The sequence below is a fragment of the Acanthochromis polyacanthus genome, chromosome 21 (assembly GCF_021347895.1).
Source record: "Acanthochromis polyacanthus isolate Apoly-LR-REF ecotype Palm Island chromosome 21, KAUST_Apoly_ChrSc, whole genome shotgun sequence".
Taxonomy (NCBI): Eukaryota; Metazoa; Chordata; class Actinopteri; family Pomacentridae; genus Acanthochromis; species Acanthochromis polyacanthus.
This window is the reverse complement of record NC_067133.1, coordinates 5328983-5350773: the sequence shown is the minus strand read 5'-3', so window position 1 is coordinate 5350773 and position 21791 is coordinate 5328983. Positions and strand designations below refer to the sequence as shown.

Genomic DNA, 21791 nt, shown 5'->3' with positions numbered 1-21791 from the left:
AAAAATGTTCAAGAAATTAATAAAAATCTTTTAAAAAATCCTAAAAGTACCTAAAGTGATTACATATATATATCAGTAAAACTTCTAATATTAACATTTCTTTTTTCCACCAAAAATGTTCAAAGATTTCCCAAAAACGTTGAAAATGTGGACATTAGAAGTTTTACTTTGAAAATATTCTCCCTCCACACACACAATTTCAAACTCTTTTGACCCGCACGAGGGTCAAATTTGATTTTGATGAATTTAATTTTAACATTTGCTGTATTTTTCTCTCAATTTAATTATGTTATGGTTTCACATCGTGTTGCTTTGTCATTTATAGCTGCGCTGCTATTTGTACTGTCACCATATTGTTTTATCAATAAAGTTGCTTCCAAAGAGGTCACGTGAGCGCTCTGCTCGGAGGAGGTCTGTGTCAAATGGGCGCTGCTGGGAATCGAAACTTACCCGGTGCTCGGTGAACGTCCAGCTCGAGGGGCTTCTCTCCTCTCTGCCGTTTACCTGCGGCTTCTCGGCGCCTCAAACTTTGCCCGCATCTCTCTCCTCGGAACCAGCATGAGCCGCTTTTAAACTTCGGTTCAATGAACTTCCTGACTTCATCAGGTAGGTGTGTCTGAAGTTGGCCCAGTCGCGCCGCTACAGCCAGTAAGCTCGGAGTTGCTGGTGTAGATTAAGAGCGGTAAATGACGGCCGCTGTGACAGTGTCGTGAATGTGATCGAGAGGTGCTGGTTTCCCGTTCTGCCAATGGGATTCCAGTAGCTTCTGTCAAAATAGCATCTTTATTACTAACCCTTCTTTGGTGTTTGTCCCTTCCCTTCCCCCCCAAGTGAACAAGCATGGACCCTGCCCGACAGAAGCGCAGGAGGGACATAGACAAAACTCTGGCATTCATACAGTGAGGGCTTTTAAACTACATTGGAATCCAAAGTGAAGCTGACTTCCTCATATCCTGTACAACTGAGTGGTGTCATTATCTCTGAGCGACATTTACCTCTTGTGTTGCAGGTCTTCCCTGGCTTATCCGGAGCCTCAGGGCTACCAGGTACCAGCTGTTTACAGTTTATTTCCTCTCCTTTGTCTTTTTGCTATCTGGGTTTGATGCATGTTTGATTGGCATATACAAAGATCAGGCATAACATTATAACTACCTGCCTAGTATTGTGTTGGTCCCCTTTATGTGGTCAGAGATGGTCTGAACGATTGGGCATGGACAAGAGGACCTCTAAGGGTCAGTAGAGGTGCTTATTCAACATGATGGCTGCTGGGTTCACCTCTGGGGCTTTGCTCCTTGCTGTGCTGATTGGAACCAGTTACCCTGTAAAGACAGGTCAGGATCAAGTCTCCTCTGGTGGTGGTGACAGTGCAAATCCTGGTTTTGGCTTTCAAGCCCCTCCTGGAGGATATGTACCTGCTTCTGGATTCCGGCCTGCCTCACAGCTGCTGCTTACGGTTCTTCCTACTATCCTGCTGCCCCCGTGCCTGCACAATACCCTGGTGGCTACCTTCCAGGGTCGGTGCAGCCAAGTTTGCAACGTGGTGCACCCCAAGCCTACAGCTAGGAAGTTGACCCTGTTAAGCCTCTTCCTGTTGAGACCTCACAATCTTCATCTCTTGGTGCACCTGGTGCCCCTGGAGATGCTGAAGCATTTGGTCCCAGCAGTGGGTTTATACCAGGCCCTCCAGCAACCTAGGGGTTCTGGCATCAGGATGTTGGCAGTGGATCCTTTGGGGCCTCTGTGAATCAAGCTTGTTGCACAGCATCCTGTTGATACTTGATTAGTATGAGGTCTTGGAAGTTTGGAGGTCAAATAGACATCTTGGGCGATTGTTGTGTTCCCCAAGATGTTCCTGATTGGTTGGTGTTTTGGGATTTCCATTTGCGACAATGTTTATTTGGGTGTCAAAGTCTCATCAACACGGATGGCAGAACCCAAGGTCTTCCACCAGAACACCACATAGTACCAATATGATCAATGTTATTTACCTTATGACCACTGATGGGTGAAGTAAATAACTTTGATTATATTGCTATAATGCAACATTCTGCTGGGAAAGCTTGAGTCCCAACATTTATATGGATGTTTGACATGTGCCACCCACCTAAACATTGCAAGTCAAGCAACTTTCCAAGCTCCGAGCCAGTAGATCAGGATAACCCTGATCCTTGTAGGTTCCACCCTGCAACCCATAGGACCCACAGAATTAACTACCACAGGGCATCCCCAGAAGTTCTGTATCCATGCCCCACTGGGTCAGAGAAGTTGTAGCAGCATAATGGGTACCAACACAATATTAGATAGGTGGTCATAATGTTATGCCTGATCAGTGTATTTGTATGCTAAAGTCACAGGTCTGCCTCTCTGTTGTGTTGTGAGTGGTCAGACTGCTCATATTGCCAAGTGCGGATAGAAAAAATACCTAGGATAGAGAGCTTTTTCATCACTGTGTTTCTTTTTGTCCACATCCCATCAGAATTTTCTCAACTGTTGTGACATTTTTTTAAAATTCTTGATTCCTGTTTCCTGATTCTGCTTACTCTTTTCTGACTGCATGCGTGTACTGTGCAGAATGTACAATCATCCAACATTTTAGAAACACACCGCCAACGTCTTATTCCCCTCTTTCCTTTTGTCCTCCCAGGACCTCTTGACCCAGTTAGTGTGCAACCTTCTTGATGAGGGAAATGCCTTCTTCCGGGACAGCGAGTGGGGTCGGGCTGTCAAAGAGTTCAGTGAAGGCTTGAATGTCTCCGACTATGCTGAAGGAGAGGAGATCCAGATTCCTGAAGCTTTGCGAGAGAGCCTGTATGTCAACAGAGCTGCTGCCTACCACAGTATGGTGAGACAGATCTGGTCCTGTGTGTTTGCTTACAGTTCCATAAACAAATTGTTACAATGAGCAACAGTTTGCTCAGACTACACATGTAGGAAATTGTTGTGACAAGTGCTTCTCCACACCCAAACCGCACGAGTCAGTGAACTGTAGCGTCAAATAAAAGCAGATCAACCTGTAATAACTGCTGATTGTAACTAAAATTGCTAACAGGTTCAAGCAGGTGACTGTTATGTGGACTCGCCTAAAGCAAGCCCCGGAAAAACAAGTTCAGATTTATTCTGAACATTTCTCAAATAATTTTTATTGCCTTTTATCTCTCATTTATGCAATTTCAAGCTGGAACAAAGTCATTGGTCAAATAAATCTTCCGTTTAAACCAAAATTTGTGCTGGGTATGAATTATTTTTGGATTGATTGTCTATTATTATTTTCATGAATTTGAATGAATTTACTTTAAACCAGTAATGAAATCCATATTTAACCGTCGTCAGACTGTCCCATCAGGCTTGCCAGTAAAGCAGTTACAGCAGCCAGAGGTCCTTGATGATTCAGCCAAACTTTTTGCTGACCAGCAGTCAACACAGATGTTTCCATTTCCACGCTTGTGTGACCAAAATAACCCAATAATTTTGGCATTTTCTACTTTAAACAAATTAATGTTAGAAATAAACATGCAAAAATCATATGTTTGACTTTATATAGTATGCATTACAAGAATGGGATATTGTAAATTATACTCAGTAATTTGAACTTTATAGGAAGGGATATGGAGATAAGAAGAAAATGTATTAATAAGAATTACAGTTCAGAATCAAGGGTCTTTCAGTCTCCACAGTTGATTCAATTAACAGTTTTCGACAAAGGAGAGTTTCCTGTCCTTTGAAATATTGTAATTAAGGACACTGTGCTTTGATAATCATCATTTTATTCTTTATATATTGTCTTATTTAAAGCTACACTTTACAGTCATGTAGAGAATTCTGTCCTGCCTGCCAGTTATTCCTTCCGTCATATGTTACATTGTGTTTAATTGCTGCACTTTCCATGCTGCTCCTTAATAATCTTTTCTGATCTTTTCCACAGGGTGAATATGACCAGGGAGTGCAGGACTGTGACAGCGCTCTGGAGGTGTGTAAGGAGAGCCGCAGAGCCCTGTATAGGAAGGCACTTTGTTTGAAGGAGCTTGGGCAGTACAAGGAGGCCTACAACTGCACCACCAAATGTCTGCTCATTGCTCCTCAGGTAAAGGAAGACTTTATGCTAACATTTCAGATTTGTTATTATTATGTTCATCAGCTCTCCCTCATAGAGAACATGCATAAAATGTAGTAGAAGCTAGCACTTGACTGCCGATCATAAAGTTGGGGGTTCAGGTCGCAGTGCTGCCAAGCTGCCATCGTCATCGACCCTTAACCCTCCCATAGCTGATCCTGTGCTCTGGCCCCAACTGACATATGCAAAATTTCTTCACTTGGTTTGAAATTTCTCTCTCATTCAAGTCAGTTGATGGTCGATACTATTTATTTAAAACTACATATGTGACTTTAATGACATTCCCATCAGCCTCAGCTTTATTTGGCGTTTTAAGCTAGCTAGTGAATGTCAACATGCTTAATTAAGATGGATCAACGTATATAATACCTGTTACACATCTGCATGTAGCTCCAAGTACTGTTGTGCATAAGCTAGCTTCCTTGAGCCGCTAGCATGGCGATACTTTTACCAGACCTCACAGCATTCATAGTACAGTTTGCTCTGTTTTGACTAAAATGTTCATGATTAAGTCTCCTTTCTGACAGCTGTAATGAGTGTGTTACGCTACATATTTGTTATCACAAACATGTGGCGTTGCAGTGGATTAATTCCTTCAACTCTTGACAGGACAAACAGGTGAACGAACTCGCACAGGAGCTGGCTGTTCATCTGGGACTGAAAATTCGAAAACCCTACGTCAAAGCAACGGTTAGTAAAGTCGACATTTAGATTTTATTCATCGTAGAGTGTTGTTGAAAGATTTTCTCAGTCTTCAGCGTAGTCATGGTCACACATGACGCAGTTCAGAGGTGAGTATTGAACATATCACAAATAAAGCATCATTTTATGTGTAAATGTTGACATATACATCATTATCAATTACAGTCAGTTCACTATAAAACGCAATTGATAATGATGTATTTGTCAAAATCGAAATGGTCAAGTGAAATTACATTTTGGCTTGTCAGGGGAATTAAATCCTTTCAAAGTTGATCAAATATTAATTATACAAAATTTCCAGTCAGATATTTTTTGTTGAACTCTTACTCATCGTCTATTCTGTTCCTCCTCATAGTTATTTGTGCTTACTCATATGTTTCATGTTTTTCCCTCTCCTTTCCAGGTGTCTGGTGAGAATTTAGGAAATGGTTTGAATCCTCTGAGTGTCGTTGCACCAGGTGAGAATTCTTAACTCATCGACAACATATGAAATCTTGTGTTTTATGCTGTTACAGGAAAAATCCAAATAAATAAATGTCCTCCTGCTTCTCTTCAGTCAGCTTTCCCAGCATGCCTCAGCCCTCCTTTCCCTCCACACCTCCCAGCTGTAACCAGCCTTCTGTCTATGCAGTATCCGACACGGTGGGAGCTTTGGAGGACTCCGAGCGACTGGGAGACGACTTAGACAGCCTGCTAGACTGCTTTCCTACTGAGCAGGGTCCAGCTGAGGTAAAACATTTCTGTGGAGTTTGTCCTTGCAGACCAGTCATTAAGTTTTCAGCTGATAGGAAGAAGATGTCGTTGGTTGTAGAGGAACTAATATGGAGGGTGTAGAAGACCACAATAGTACATTCATAATGGTCAAATGTTGAAAGGTTGGATTTGTTGGGAAAAACTGTCAAGGAGCATGGTTTTATTGTGATGTTTTATTTCATTCTCGAAACAAATCACGTCCTTTTCCTTTGACCACAGCAGCAAAATCAACTTGAGTACCTGATCCACTACAGACAGCGTTCTTTGACTTTTTTGTCAAGGGAAGGCCCAATTTCTTGTACTTTGCCAAACAGCACAAACCTTTCATGAGACTATGTTTCCGTATAATTGTGAAGCAAATTTCAGACAAACTGTTTGAAAAATTTGAGAAAGCAAATGCAGATTTGTCTTGTTTCCATTAACTGCTTTGGAGCACAAAACCAGGCGACGTCGTGTCATCAGAAAGTGCGGCTGTAGGTTGTTTGAAGTCGAAGAAGGCAGAAACAAAAACAAGAGGGGCATTCCAATACACATTGCTAGTCACAAACTTTGGACACACCTTCTTATTTAATGGTTTTTCTTTATTTTCATTTCATATTTACATTGTAGATTCTCACTGAAGCCATCAAAACTATGAATGAACACATCTGGAATTGTGTAGTAAACAACAAATGGTGAAATAAGCATGTTATGTATTTTAGATTCTTCAAAGTAGCCACCCTTTGCTTTGATTACTGCTTTGCACACTCTTGGCATTCTCTCCATGGGCTTCACGAGGCAGAACCTGAAAGAGTTTACCAACAGTCTTGAAGGAGTTCCCAGAGATGCTGAGCACTTGTCGGCCCTTTTGCCTTCACTCTGTGGTCCATCTCATCCCAAACCATCTATACAGGTGACCGTGGAGGCCAGATCATCTGACACGGCACTCCATCACTCTCCTTCTTGGTATAACAGTCCTTCCACAGCCTGGAGGTGTGTTTGGGGTCATTGTCCTGTTGGAAAATAAATGATGTTCCAGCTTAAACGCAAACCGGATGGGATGGCATGTCGCTGCAGGATGCTGTAGTAGCCATGCTGTATGACCAGCAAAGCACCCGCATGCCATCACACCTCCTCCACCATGCTTCAGTGGGAACCATGCATGTAGAGACCATCCGTTCCCCCATTTCTGGTCTCTCTAAGACACGACGGGTGGAAAAATCTTAACTTTGCACAGATTTCCACTGGTCTAATGTCCATTCCTTGTGTTTCTTGGCCCAAACTAATCTCTTCTGCTTGTTGCTTTTCCATAGTTGTGATTTCTTAGCAGCTGTTTGACTATAAAGGCCTGATTCTCAGTCTCCTCTGAACAGTTGATGTAGAGATGTGTCTGCTGCTAGAACTCTGTGTGGTATTTATCTGGGTTCTAATCTGAGCTGCTGTTAACTTGTGATTTCTGCGGCTGGTGACGCAGATGAACTTCTCCTCAGCTGCAGAGGTGACTCTTGGTCTTCCTTTCCTGGGGTGGTCCTCATGAGAGCCAGCTTTGTTGTAGCGCTTCATTATTTTTGTGACCTCCCTTGGGGATGTATTCAAAGTTTTTGCAAGAAAAGCACATAGTTTTACATTGTGCTCAGTCGGACTCACAGTCTTCTGTCTGGTGGCCAAAGCTGATAGATTAAATATGAGAGGGGTTTAGATGGAAACATTATTTTAGTTTACACAGCTTGAAAACTTGACGTGTGTGTGTTCTGAGGTGTATAATCCAGAAACCCTGGTGTCAGGCTTCAGCCATGATCCCATGCCGCCCTCTGAGTTGCCAAAAATCTTCCTTCAAGGCAGGTTTCTCAGCTGTAGTATATACACTCAACAAAAATATAAATGCAACACTTTTGTTTTTGCTCCCATTTTTGATGAGATGAACTCAAAGATCTAAAACTTTTTCCACATACACAATATCACCATTTCGCTCAAATATTGTTCACAAACCTGTCTAAATCTGTGACAGTGAGCACTTCTCCTTTGCTGAGATAATCCATCCCACCTCACAGGTGTGCCATATCAAGATGCTGATTAGACACCATGATTAGTGCACAGGTGTGCCTTAGACTGCCCACAATAAAAGGACACTAATCATGGTGTCTAATCAGCATCTTGATATGGCACACCTGTGAGGTGGGATGGATTATCTCAGCAAAGGAGAAGTGCTCACTATCACAGATTTAGACAGATTAGTGGACAATATTTGAGCGAAATGTTGATATTGTGTATGTGGAAAAAGTTTTAGATCTTTGAGTTCATCTCATAAAAAATGGGAGCAAAAACAAAAGTGTTGCGTTTATATTTTTGTTGAGTGTAAGAACAGAATGAATGTTCTCCACAGGCTGGTTCATATTGACCCCACAGTGTGTCTGTTCGACTCATGTGGACAACCGCAGTCCTCATAAGAAATAAAAAAAAAAAAAACATAAGCCTTGTGCCATATTTTTCAAGTGCTCACATAGGACAAAACAAAAGACAAATATGAAACATCAATGATTGTTCGCAGCCATGATACGCACTGGAAGTTCAAATGTCCTTGACCTTCTAGTGAACAGAAAAGACACAGAACCATACCAACATTATCCAGCTATTGTCAGACATCTGTTAAAACCATATATGTATTAGGGCTGGACCTGGATATCTGAATATTCAGCCATTACGGTGGTATCTGAATATTTATTTTGAGATCCGAATATTCAGATTCTTAGTTGGTCTGACCGCTCCTGGGAAGTTTCCCCACTGTTCCATGTTTCTCTGTTTGTGGTTAATGTCTCTCACTGGTTCTCTGGAGGTCCCAGAACCTTAGCAACGACTCTGTAACCTTTTCCAATGTCAGTGACTTTGTTTCGCGTTGGTTCTTGAATCTCTTTACAGTGTGGCATCATCTGCGGCTTTTTGAGAACCTTTAGCTACTGCACAATGCCAGACAGGTTCTATTTAGTGATGTTTAGATTCAACCACTCGGGCAGTAATCCTATTTGGGTGTCGCTTATGAAGATGAACCCAACTGCCAAATGACTGTTCTCTCTGTCTCTTTTTGTTTTTCAGTCCATCCTAACTCACATTTGCTTCTTCATGTTTTCCAGATTCCCGTCCATTCAGCGTTCTCACTCCCCAGCCAGGCATCAACCAACAATCATGCAGTTTCTTCTGATCTACCCGCCCCGACACCCCAGCTGCCTCCCGCCTTTTTCAGCTCCGCCATCAACCAACTCAACTCCCTGGACTCTTTTTCCGACGGCGCACACGGCACCTCGGTTGCAACACTGGATTTCCTAGATGACCTCTCGACCTCTGCAACTGGAAGTGGAGCAGTGGTTTCAAACCTGGTACTGACCTCCCCTGCGCAGGAAGTCCTGCATGGTCTCGATTCTCTCGATTCTCTTGATGACTTCTTGGATGTGATGCCAAGTGCTGCTGCTGCTGAGGATGTTAATAAGTCCCAAACAGAGCTGGACGCAGTGGAGAAGTCCCTTGATGAATTGCTCGATGAACTGGATCCCCTGCGGGCTGTCTGCCATCAGAACGGTCTTACTGTCGAAGTCCCTAAAATTGGTGTTAATTCCACGGAGCAGCTTGAATCCCTTGATGCCCTGGACCCGTTTCCCTCGGTTGAAGGTGCTGGAGTAACCGGCCTGGACTTGCTGTCTGACGTCAGCTCAATTGGTGATTATGATTCTTCACATTATTGGCAAAACAGGAAGACGTTATTTTTGCATTTCACATCGATTAATAGATGATGAAAAATTGCTACTTGGCTTCAGTCATGATTTCAAACCTTTTGGGCAAAATCTGTGACAAAGAAGAGGAAGAAGTGACCGCATTCATTCGTAAAATTTGAAAGAAAGAAATACAAATTTTTAGGGCTGGACCCAAATATCGGGATATCCGAATATTTGGTCGTTACGGTGGTATATTTTGAGAATATTTATTTTGAGATTCGAATATTCAGATATTCGTCATTAATTGGGGCCGAATATCCGAAACCCAGAAATTGCTGTTCTGGCCAGTCCTACTAATTTGTGGAACAGGAATATATTTTGTTATTGTGCCTTGAATCATCAGGTGACCGGTTTCATTTTTGAGTAGTATTTTGAGGTGGTTTAACCCCTAAGGTTGGGAACCACTGACCTACATTGTAAGTTGTATGTCAACATTGAGGAAGGAAGAAAACACTTTAAGCATGTCATCTTCTGTGTGCAAATTTTTTGACATTAAATGTTTGCAGAGTTATGTGGCATATCCAACAAATAGGTCAGTGGTGGTATATTGTTTCAGCATTCCCATAATTTTAAGCCGAATTAACTTAATGACATTATAGAACTTTTTTGCTGATTGACACAAGAGTAAAACTCACCTGATAGAATTCTCTGATATAATTTACCCACATTTCAAGGTTTGATTGGTTGCAAGAAAGAACCTTAGCACGATTAATAAATACTAATTACAATTTTTGCCTTCCACAGTTAGATATTCATGATCGACTATGATTTTGATGTTTAAAATGCTCCGGCCGTTTAATTAAGCACCACAAAACTCTGGATCGGTGAGTGCAAAGCTAGATCTGACAAATAATTATTTTAGATGCATCTGATGAAAATTCTTGAGTAATTCCATATCATAATACAAATTGCAGAACAAAAAAACTTATAGCAATGTCGTTCTTTTTCATTAGCCCAAATGATACAATCAATAGAATTTAAAATTTCAAACACCTTAAATATATTCTTCCTTCTTTAACCCTCGTGTCGTCCTGCAGGTCCAAATTGACCCGTTTTAAAGTTTGAAAATGTGGGAAAAAAAAAAAAAAATTTCACAGTGAATCTTCTGATGTCCACATTTTCAACATTTTTGGGAATTTTTTGACCATTCTTTGGCGGGAAAAAAAGAAATATTAAAAATGTTTCTTAAGAACATTCACAAAAAAATCAACCAAAATCCAGCGAATTTCACTGGATTTTGGTAGATTTTTATGTGAATGTTCTTAAAGAAAATATCAGAAATTTTACTGATATACATGTAATCACTTTAGATATTTTTAAGATTTTTTTTGGAAGATTTTTACTCACTTTTTGAAAATATTTACAAGAATTTTCTTGCCAAATTTGAGAGATTTTTATTTTTTTAATAAAACTTTCAAGGGAAACTTTTGGAATTTTCTTCCTGAAGGTTTTGCAAATTTTCAGAAATTTGTGGAATTTTTTATTTTTTTTTCAGACAAGGAAACAATATTTTATGGTGCCTGTAAATGATGGTAAATGGTCTGTATTTATTTAGCACTTTACTATACCTGCAAGGTACCCAAAGCGCTTTACATGATACGTCACATTCACCCATTCACACACGCATTCACACACTGATGGCGGAAGCTGCCATGCAAGGCGCTAACCACGACCCCATCAGGAGCAATTCGGGGTTAGGTGTCTTGCTCAGGGACACCTCGAACACGACGGGGCGAGGATCGAACCGGCAACCCTTCGGTTGCAAGACGGCCTCTCTACCCACTGAGCCATGCCGCCCCTAGCTAAAATGATGACAACAGGAAGGTTAAAGATCATTTACCAAAGTGTAATTTATGTTCCGTCATTGCTCCTCAGGTGTCCCTCCTCACAGTGCTGCAGCTCCAGTAATGCGACCCCCCAAAAAACAACACAACGTAAGACTGACTCTTTGACTTCTGTTACTGACTTATTGTTTGACGTGTTTGCATGAACTGATCTCTTCTTCTTACTGTAAAAACTAGGTGAAGGAAAACCAAGCTCCAGCTGCAGCCTCTAACCCCCTGTCCTCCACCCACGAGTTCCTGCAGGCCTGCTCAACTTGTTTTCCTCGGGAAGGTACATCGGGAGTCTAGTCCTCTTTCAAAATAACGGTACCAGTGCAGCAAGGACTTCTAATCATCCTGCTGCTTATTGGCTGCTGATGATTTGACTGTCCAGGGAGTTTAACACCATCCTGCCCTCAACAGATTTTAAAATAAACGTGATATAATTTGCATCATGAAGTACTGAACTTTTGTCTTTGTTCATATTTTTATTCTTAGGTCCAGGGATTTATTCTTATGTCCACAAGCCACAGCTGGTCCACATCTGTAAAGGAGACATTCTGTTATGCCGACTAAAAGCAGCACATCCTTCAGAGTGGACCAGAGTGCGACCGATTCCACGGGCATCCTTCACTGCGCCGTTTGTGATCTGCAGAGGTAAGATGGTTCTGGAAAAAGCTGCATCTTCAAACTTGAGAGGCACGGCAACTGAAGGGTTTTTACAAGCTAACTGCTGAAGCTCTTAGAAAATGCACAACTAGAAAGTGTAGAGCTAAAAGTGGTTGTCAAAATCACTGAACGGACGCTGAAACCACAAAGCAGGCAGAAAAAAACCCATCAGAGCAGGTTGTTCTTTCAGACGGGGACACTCCTGAACTTCACAGCTAGGTGGGAAAGATGGTTTGGATTCAGGAGTATCAAGTATTCTTGATAAGACTCAGTAGTGTTGGGGAAGTTGTCCTATTTGTTTACATATTTCCAATGCGATTGAGCCAATTCACTGCCATGACAGATGACTTCACTTGTAATAAAACGTGTGATTCATGAATGCGTTGTGCGTTTCCTTCCGTGTTCCAGAGCTGCTGAAGTCGGGGGATTTGGGCCTTTGTAAGTACGGAGAGAACTGCACATTCGCCTACAACCAGCTGGAGATCGACGTTTGGACAGAGGAGAGGAAGGGAAAACTGGACAGAGACCTGCTGTTTGACTCTAAGCCTTTAAGACTGGATCCTGTCAACGCCATCATTCGCCTCCTGCAGGAGAACAAAGGCATGTTCATGTTCCTCTGCCAGGTTAGTGCACACATCCACATATAATACCTTTAATTCTGTTTTGTCTGTACTCTAGGGGGCGCTAAAACACTAAGCATGTATTTTTTTTTGCCCTGGTTTCTTACAGTACCCCACCATCAAGGTTCTGTTATTGTCAGATTTCATACCTCCACTACGCGATTCTGAAAAGATATCTCTAATAACAAAATTCTCTGGTGAGATACATGTAAAAACGGTCATTTCATTGTACATTTTCTTTAATATGAAGGATAACCTAAAAAATCTGAGAATTTTATATCAAATCATAGATGATCTGGATAACTGTGACTGTTCTGGGGGAAAAAAGAAGCAGTAAAACTGCTCAAAAGCCTACTAATCATGTTGTAATTCTGTTATTTCTTTCATTTATACATGTATTTGAGCTAGAATTTATTTATGCATGTGTTTATACACACTTAAGTCATGTTTTATCCTCTATAGAAATAAGGTTTTTACACGATACGCACTGTTTAACCCTCCTGTTGTCCTCATTCACTGGCACCAAAAGATATTGTTTCCTTGTCTGAAAAAATCCAAAAATTCAGCAAAAAAATTAAAAAAATTCTGAAAATTTGCAAAACCTCCAGGAAGAAAATTCCAATAATTCCTTAAAAATGTCCCTAAAAGGTTAATTTTTAAAAATCCCCCAAATTTGGCAAGAAAATTCTTCTAAATATTTTCAAAAAAAATGAGTAAAAATCTTCCAAAAAACTCCTAAAAATATCAAAAAATGATTCCATCTATATCAGTAAAACCTCTATTATTTTCTTCAAGAACATTCACATAAAAATCAACCAAAATCCAGCGAATTTCGCTGGATTTTGGTTGATTTTTATGGGAATGTTCTTAAAGAAACATTTCTAACGTTTCTTTTTTCCACTAAAAATGTTGAAAAATTTCCCAGAAATGTTGAAAATGTGGACATCAGAAGTTTCACTGTGAAAATAGATTTTTTTTTTTTCTCCCATTTTCAAATTTAAAACGGGTCGATTTTGACCCACAGGACGACACGAGGGTTAAACCAAAAATCTAAAAGTGCCAGTGGCGTTGTTGCTACGATCCGTACGTCGCATGTCGTTGGTCTTCTCCGTGTCTCTGCTGCATCCCTGCAGGAGTGCTACGACAGTAAACCTAGAATCATCAGCGAGCGCCACAGAGACAAACCCACCATCTGCTCTAACTTGGAAGCTCGCCATAACTTCGATGCTAACAAGTGAGTGCGTTTACAACATACTAGTCATCCTCTCTTGCTCTCTCTCATTTAGATCTTGGACTAATTCTACTTCACGCGCTTTCTTCTGTGTCTCAATCACTTTGACTTGTCCTTCTGTGCCCGTCAGGTGCTTGGCGTTTGTGGTGAGGACCCACAATGTGAACTACAGTAAGGTGCGTCCGCTGAGCGTCCTGTGCCACTTGGATTTGTGCCGTCAGTCCATCCGCTACGGCTGCCTGAGAGAGGACAGCTGCTATTATGCCCACTCCGTCATAGAGCTCAAAACCTGGAGGGTGCAGCGAGCCACAGGTACCGTCTTATCAGATGTTTCCACGTGTACCGGGAAATTTGCATTACATTTGTCATACCAACTATGGTGTCAGTATTTTTTATCAGTTTGTTCCACTGTCCTCATTTACTCCTACTGAGTAAATATTCAATCAGAAGATATTCAGTCTTGGAAAAGTAATATTTTTTGTACTTATTGTAGGAGTATTTAACTGTAATATCTATAGTACAAACCAAAAGATGGAAGTGAATGCTATACTTTCTCTAAATGTGGACAGTGACGTTATTTCTGTGTGTTTGTTTTTTTACAGGTATTGGCCCTAGTGAGATTGTGAAAATGTCCATGAGGTATTATGAGAAGCAGGAGTCGCAAAACATGAGCAAACAGAAAGGAAACAGGGTAAGAAACAGGGGTATCCAAACAACGCAAGATTTCTCTGCCATATAGACCGACTTGTCACAGTTTGTTCCAGGTCAGCTTGTCTAGTCTCTTGTCTATTATTTTCATAATTTACAACATAAGTTACAGAGCTTTTGAAGTGAGTACTGTCATATTCAGGGATGAGAATTTTCCGCGGATCCGCAGAATTCCGCGGATTTTATCATTGCCAGGGTCATTCTTGTGAATCGTCTAATTTCGAGGAGAAAATTTTTTTGGGGGGTGAGGTATGTTTATGGTCGGCGAGTCGTAGTATCGAACGGCTGCTAATATCCACCGCGCTGAATGCTAGCTGCCACTCAGTGAGAGCAGTCATGTACAGTACTGTAATCGAATCGCCATGAAGTGTAGAGTCCAGGGATGGGAATTTTCCGCGGATCCGCTGAGGTCCGCCGATTTCATTTGAAGTTTGAACACTTTATTGTCGCTGATACTCCCGCGAGATGGTAACGACGTTAACGATAGCTTGTTAACGACGATTGTAAACGACCCAGCGATTGGAAGTCGTCGTTATGTGTGCTGCGCCTCCGCCGCCGCACACATACCCCCCCCCTCTCCTCAACAACTTTCCACTGGAATCAGAACTTGCTGATCCCATCCCTGCATATTTATAATACAACATATGAGATATCTATCCATCATCTATACACCGCTTTAGGGTTAGGAAAGTGTGCTTGTTGAAGTAGTCACATGTCGACTCTAATTGTGAGCTGATGCAATGGGATTTATTCTGTGAACTCTTAGTTTTTATATCTTAATTTCAAACAGTTGTCTTCTGGAGGGACCTGGAACAAACCGAAAGGAGGAGCAGGAGCTGCTAGAAAGAGTCTGAGCTTAAAGATGAAGTTTGCCTGCGCTCAGTGCTGGCGGGACGGCCAGGTCAGCGATCCGGACAAAGCCCTGAAGTACTGCATGGCCAAAGCCAGACACGCGTGAGTCACAGTAATATATGTGCTTAGAAATTTGTTTTAAATTACTCAAAATGTGTCCAAGATGACTGTACGTTCTCTAAACTGGGTGTAAATACACACAGAATTTGTTGAAAATGACCATAGAAATGGCCAAATTCTTCACAGTGACTTAAAATTGTCCAAAATAACATAAACATGTCAAAAATGACCCAAAGATTATTTGAAAAAGGCAACGAATAATCAAGAATAACTCAAAATCTGTCCAAAATGCTAAAATAGAATGATGGAGAACTGGCTGAAATCCCTTAAATTATCCAAAATGACCACAATTAGAAAAGGAAATTATCAAAATAACTCAATGTGTCAACTACAACCTTCCAGATTAGTCAGAAATGGCCAAAAAATCTCAAGTGGTATCCAGCAAAAACAAAAATGAGTCTATAAAGACAAAATACTGTCAAAAACTAAAGTTCTTTTTGAATTCACTTAAATTGTCCAAAGTTACTCAGACAATTGTTCTATGTTAATTAAAAAAGGTCCAAAATGACCTAAACATAAAAAAAAAAAAAAAATTACCCAAAAATGGTCAAAAACAAAGAAATATATGTCAGGAAAAAAATCCAAAAGCAACTCAAAATTTGTTCAAAATGACTCAACTTCAGGGATTTCCAAGAACATAAAATGAAATACTTAAACGCAGTATCTCAGTAAATGCACTTTCCATTGTCGGTGAATCGTGTTAATATTTGAATTCTGTTCAGTAACTACAGTAAAGTTTGGGACATTTTGCTTCTGTGAACTTTAAAAAAATGTATGTGTGTCCCTATATAAGTCTAGAAATTATATAATATATTTAATATTTTTTCCTCCTTAAATTACAAAACTTATCCATAAACGTAGCTGTATCATACTATCAGAGAGAGTTTGATAAATGAATCTTTCATTGTGGCTTCAGCAGGGACTTGAAAGCTGCCACAAAATGTAAAAACTGAATCATATTCACATCTCCTGAACTTATGCAGTTATCTGAGTTTCTGCTGTGTGATCCTTCCTCAATCCTGGTACTTATTCCGTCTTTGCCACTATCTGGAAGTCATAACAATTATTCTTCATGAGATTCCTGTCAGAGGGATGCACAGCTCACTTACTGTGGAGTTCTTTTCTTGTCTTTAATCCAGAGTGGGGTCTTTCAGTTTGAAAGCTTTGTTTTGTCCTTTTGCGTTAAGAATTTGTGACGCTTTCCTTTCCAATCCTGCCTGAAAATAATTCTCTCAAATTAAAAAACATGCTCTTGAATAATGTAACCAACAAGCCAAACCACTTGTTTACACTGTAGTAATACTTTTTTTGTAGTTTTTATTATACATGCTCACCAGTGGAGCAAACGCTAACACTTGACTTCAAAGATCAGAGTTGAACCTACTCGGTAATTTTTAATGTCTGTTCATTCAAAAACCAACCGGTGACAAATAACTTACTGTTTTAATGGGTGTTTCTTACTGAAGTTCTGTCCCCTTCTTGTGTTGACATCTTCAGGTTTACTAAAGAGAGAAGAGTACTGCTGGCCCGGTCCTCAGAAGGAAGAAAATGGGTTCAGATCCGTCCGCTGCCTCATGCCAAGAACTTCCCTATGTATTATGATGTAGGTGTTCTCCCTCTAAACCAAACGTGTCAACTGTTCCCACGGTGATGCACAAGGGTCTGATACATTACTCAAGTAAATCTGTGCATGGTTGTTTGCTGCTATATTAATGTTTAAAACCTCACATACAGAATCTTTAACTACCTGTGCGGAAATTTTGCTCAGTGCATCTTAACACCTAACATCATGGTTTTTCCTGATATCCATTTTTTCCTACCATGATTTTCACAGGATAGTTTTTGTCCCTGTTGGGATTGATTTTTTCTTTTTTCCAAACTGAAGATTATCTTTGCTTGTAAGAGAGAAATCCATCAACAGTAGGATGTCAGACACTTGAACTTAAATGAAACACTTCTCCTGTTGGCCTCAAGGGGGCAGCAGGATCATCTTACTCAAATGTTTACTATGCTCACATTTCAAATGCAACTTGAAGGTTGTGTCTGTTGAAAGTTAACAGTGTGTTGTGTGTTTAACACTGTGATGTTTTCTCCTGGCAGATGTGCGCTCAGATTTTGGAGAAGAGGAAATGTACCTACACTGGGAACTGCACCTTTGCTCACAGCGAGGAGGAAAAGGAGATGTGGATGTATATGAAAAATAATAACTGTGAGTTATTAAAATCGCTCTGCAGTGCAACTTATTTGTAGAGTTGCAATATATTTGTTGATCTATGATTTGTTTGCAAATGTTTATTAATGTGTACATCGTGTTGTTTGTTGCATTTGAGCTCCAGTAGAGAGATTAAGTGCAGTTTAACTTCTGAAATATATTTAGCATTCCTCAGTCCACTGGACGTCCTCGTGGTGTTAAGAGAATTGTCTTTGTACCTGTAGTGCGGGACATGCAGCAGATGTACGACATGTGGCTGACATTATCTGCCCAAAACAGCCAAGCAGACGGAGCCATGCTCACCCAGCCCATCCCAGAGGAAAAGCCCATCGTTATGCCAACCGACTACGCTGAACCAATGGTGGGTTTGAAGTTAAAGTAAACTAAAACAAAAAACTTCAGTCTTTTTCTGACGGCATCAGTAATAAAAGATTCTATTAATGTTTCCCTCGTATTTTAGACTGGCCTGCACTGCCGTCTGTGTGGTAAACACAGTAACGGCGAGCGGCAGTGGCAGCAGCACATTTCCTCTGAGAAGCACAAGGACAGAGTGTTCAGCTGCGAGGGAGAAGACGAGGCTCTGATGTGGAGCTACCGGTTCCCTGGTAGACACTTTGAAATCTGCTCCAAGTAAGATCTTTCCCTCATTCAGTTTAGTCAGTGTTCACTTCAACTAACCATCCCAGTGTTTTTAGCTTGATGGGGAAACCACAAAGCTAAAAACTGAAGCTGCAGGGCACGCTAATATAAGGTTATGCTTGCTGTTGTTTTCCTTGTGCATCACTTGTGCAAGCTACACCAGCAGTAATGATGTCACTTTTGGCACACAGTGCGCCTCCCAGTTTCTGTAGCTGGTGAATATTCAAAAGTGACTTCCTGGATGGACCATTTAGTGAGCAGCTCCGTCTCTACACACGTCTCTAAAATCCATCAGGACAGAAACAGAAGGATTCCCAGTATGTCTGAGCAATAAACCAAACACACCATATTATGATGTAGGAGTTCTCTCTCTAAACTAAACGTGTCAAAGAAAAAAACAGAATAATTTTTGTTTGGATGTATGCCAACCACACATGACCTTGTGAGAGAGTATGTTTGGCATCACTGTGGCGCCAAATACTTCATTTATACAGGTATTTTGTGACACATTTTGCCTTTATTAAAAAAAAAATTGCAGCTCCTGTGATTTGAACATTGCACTTGGTCATCTTGAAATTTTAAAAATATTTAGATTTATCATTCAGCCCTGATTCCATTGTGTTGATGTCACACTTGATGTGAGTAATGACCAGTGAGTCGAGCATAACCAGGGGTTTAGCAGGGCAGCAGCTGCTCCGTCTGGATAGGATGTTCAGGTGCAGCATTAATCTTTAGATCACTTGCATTTTGGAAATCGTCATAGCCCCACACACAATCATATCATTCAAGTTACATATTTTAAAATTCAGTACGGTTTGAGTTAAGTTAATCTTTCAAAGCTGAGACAGACTTTTTGTTCTGCATCATTGGGCAAAAATTACACCCGAACCTAATTACAATGGTCTGAAAGGAAACTAAACTTTCAGCACCTCCTCTTGGCTCTGTTTGCAGTCTTTGTATGTATGGAACAATGTACTCCTAGTGGACTCCTGCAGACTGGAAAAGTCACACTTTTACGCCCAGTGGTAGTTATATCAGCTGGATTTGGTCACTTCAAAATTGGGTCAATAAAACAGACATCACTAGTTGCAGTTAAAAGCTGCTCTGCTGTCTGGATTAGTTAACTTCACAAGAACATCTGTGATACCAGCAAACACGAGCACTTCACTATCCATTGAGGATCGAGTCTGCTAAAAGGGTAAGGAATGGACTGTCCTCATGGTATCCAGTATAAGCTGAGCTCCATTGATGATGGCTTGTTTATAATTCCTACCCAAGTATTAGAAGCTTTCCCAGCTTTAATTCTCCAGTTAAAGTCTTTTTATTTAAGAGCAAATGTCAAACATACATTGATATAGTTAAAGAAAAACTTCTGAGACATTTTGTATCATGTTGACGATGAACAGGTTGGGTGGCAGCTGTCCTGATGGCGTGAGCTGCGACTACGCCCACAGCCCCGAGGAGCTTCAGGAGTGGACCGAGAGACGAGATTTCCTGCGACAGAAGCTGGCCAAAGCCAGGGAGGACATGCTCATCATGCCTGATGAGCTCGACTTTGGGAAATACAACTTTCTACTTCAGGACTGAGAACACTGTGGATTTTTTTGCGTGCCATTTTTGTAACTACCGAAGCAGCGATTCGGTGTATTAAGAAGTTTCAAACTACAGCTGACGTCTTCAGGTGAAGTGATTCGTATGTACGGCTTGATGAACAAGACGTTCATTTGCTTTGCCAAAAATGCCACATGCCATTTATTCTAGACTTTAGGTAAATATTTTAATTTCTTCTATGGAGATTATGTATTCCTCCTGTATGTTTAGCTCATACTTTAGGGTAATCTACACACTCTTGTGAAAGTAAAGCTCATATTGCAATTCAAAAACTCAGCAGACACAAACACACTTTATCACTGATGATTTATGAAAGTTTTTATTTAACCACACATGCAATTTTCTTTGTGTGTTTTTTCATTTTCCGTTCTGTTTGTGTTTTGTTTAAGCAGAAATGATTAAAAATGGTTTTATTTTACTTCTGTGTTGTTTCGTATGTATAAAAATGCCGTGTCCAGAATTATTCATACTCTTTCTCGGTGATCAGTGAAAACGTCCTTTATTTGCCTCCTCATCAAACAGTTCTTTTAAGTACTAACAATCTTTTGGCATGTCTCCACTTCTCTTGTGATGATGTCCTGGTTTTTGATGGTTAAGTCTTCCTTCCTTCATTGTGGTCTTTAGTTCTTCCACTGTTTCTCAGTGGATTCATGTCTCGACTCTGGCTGGACCATTCTAACATGTTCATATTGTTTTTCCATTAAGGTCCAGTTTTTCTGCAGACTGATGTTTTCCTTTAGATTCTTAATGTTGTCATCTTTTCTCGTGATTGTGATTACACTGACAAAGTTGTGTGGCCTATTGACGAAAACCCCCTAAAAATGTTGCACACGTGGACAAAATTGTTGGTACCCCTCAGTTAAAGAAGGAAAAACCCACAATTCTCACTGAAATCACTTGAAACTCACAAAAGTAACAATAAATAAAAATTTATTGAAAATTAAATAATCAAAAACAGCCATCACTTTTGAATTGTTGATTAACATAATTATTTTAAAAAACAAACTAATGAAACAGGCCTGGACAAAAATGATGGTACCTCTATAAAAGATTGAAAACTATTTGACCAGAGTGACATGATTAACTCAGGTGTGTCATTTAATTGACATCACAGGTGTTTCCAAACTCATAATCAGTCAGTCTGCCTATTTAAAGGGAGACAAGTAGTCACCCTGCTGTTTGGTGAAAAGGTGTGTACCACACTGAACATGGACAACAGAAAGCGAAGGAGAGAATTGTCCCAGGACCTCCGAAAAAAAATGATAGACAAACATCTTAAAGGTAAAGGCTATAAGACCATCTCTAAACAGCTTGAAGTTCCTGTGACAACAGTGGCTCATATTATTCAGAAGTTCAAGACCCACGGGACAGTAGCCAACCTCCCTGGACGTGGCCACAAGAGGAAAATTGATGACAAATTGAAGAGACGGATCGTTGGAATTGTATCCAAAGAGCCCAGAGCAACCTCCAAAGAAATTAAAGGTGAACTCCAAGGCCAAGGTACATCGGTGTCAGATCGCACCATTCGTCGTTGTTTGAGCCAAAGTGGACTTAATGGGAGACGACCAAGGAGGACACCACTGCTGAAAAAAAACTCATAAAAAAGCGAGACTGGAATTTGCAAAAATGCATGTTGACAAGCCACAAAGCTTCTGGGAGAATGTCCTTTGGACAGATGAGACCAAACTGGAGCTTTTTGGTAAGGCACATCAACTCTATGTTCATACACTCAAAAACCAAGCATACGAAGAAAAAAACACTGTCCCTACGGTGAAACATGGAGGAGGCTCCGTAATGTTTTGGGGCTGCTTTGCTGCATCTGGCACAGGGTGTCTTGAAAGTGTGCAAGGTACGATGAAATCTGAAGACTATCAAGGCATTCTGGAGAGAAATGTGCTGCCTAGTGTCAGAAAGCTTGGTCTCAGTCGCAGGTCATGGGTCTTCCAACAGGACAACCATCCAAAACACACAGCCAAAAACACCCAAGAATGGCTGAG

At 40.7% G+C, this 21791-nt stretch overlaps 1 protein-coding gene across 2 annotated transcripts; it reads left to right on the top strand.

Moving 5' to 3' along the window:
• The first annotated feature begins 370 nt into the window (after positions 1 to 370).
• On the top strand, positions 371 to 20212 carry LOC110954499 (zinc finger CCCH domain-containing protein 7B-like). Of its 2 annotated transcripts, none has more exons than XM_022199065.2 (22): positions 371 to 606; positions 832 to 899; positions 1010 to 1046; positions 2645 to 2842; positions 3923 to 4081; positions 4721 to 4801; positions 5217 to 5271; positions 5445 to 5542; positions 8674 to 9253; positions 11185 to 11243; positions 11331 to 11424; positions 11631 to 11789; positions 12210 to 12424; positions 13555 to 13655; positions 13783 to 13964; positions 14255 to 14343; positions 15151 to 15314; positions 16830 to 16935; positions 17433 to 17541; positions 17769 to 17905; positions 18005 to 18174; positions 19590 to 20212. In XM_022199065.2, the coding sequence occupies exons 2-22, from the start codon at positions 841 to 843 to the stop codon at positions 19768 to 19770; spliced, it is 3033 nt and encodes a 1010-aa protein (XP_022054757.2). In that variant the 5' UTR covers positions 371 to 606; positions 832 to 840; the 3' UTR covers positions 19771 to 20212. The 2 variants fall into 2 exon arrangements, with proteins under 2 accessions (XP_022054757.2, XP_022054756.2); XM_022199064.2 differs by having other exon boundaries at positions 5370 to 5542.
• The last annotated feature ends 1579 nt before the right edge of the window (positions 20213 to 21791 follow it).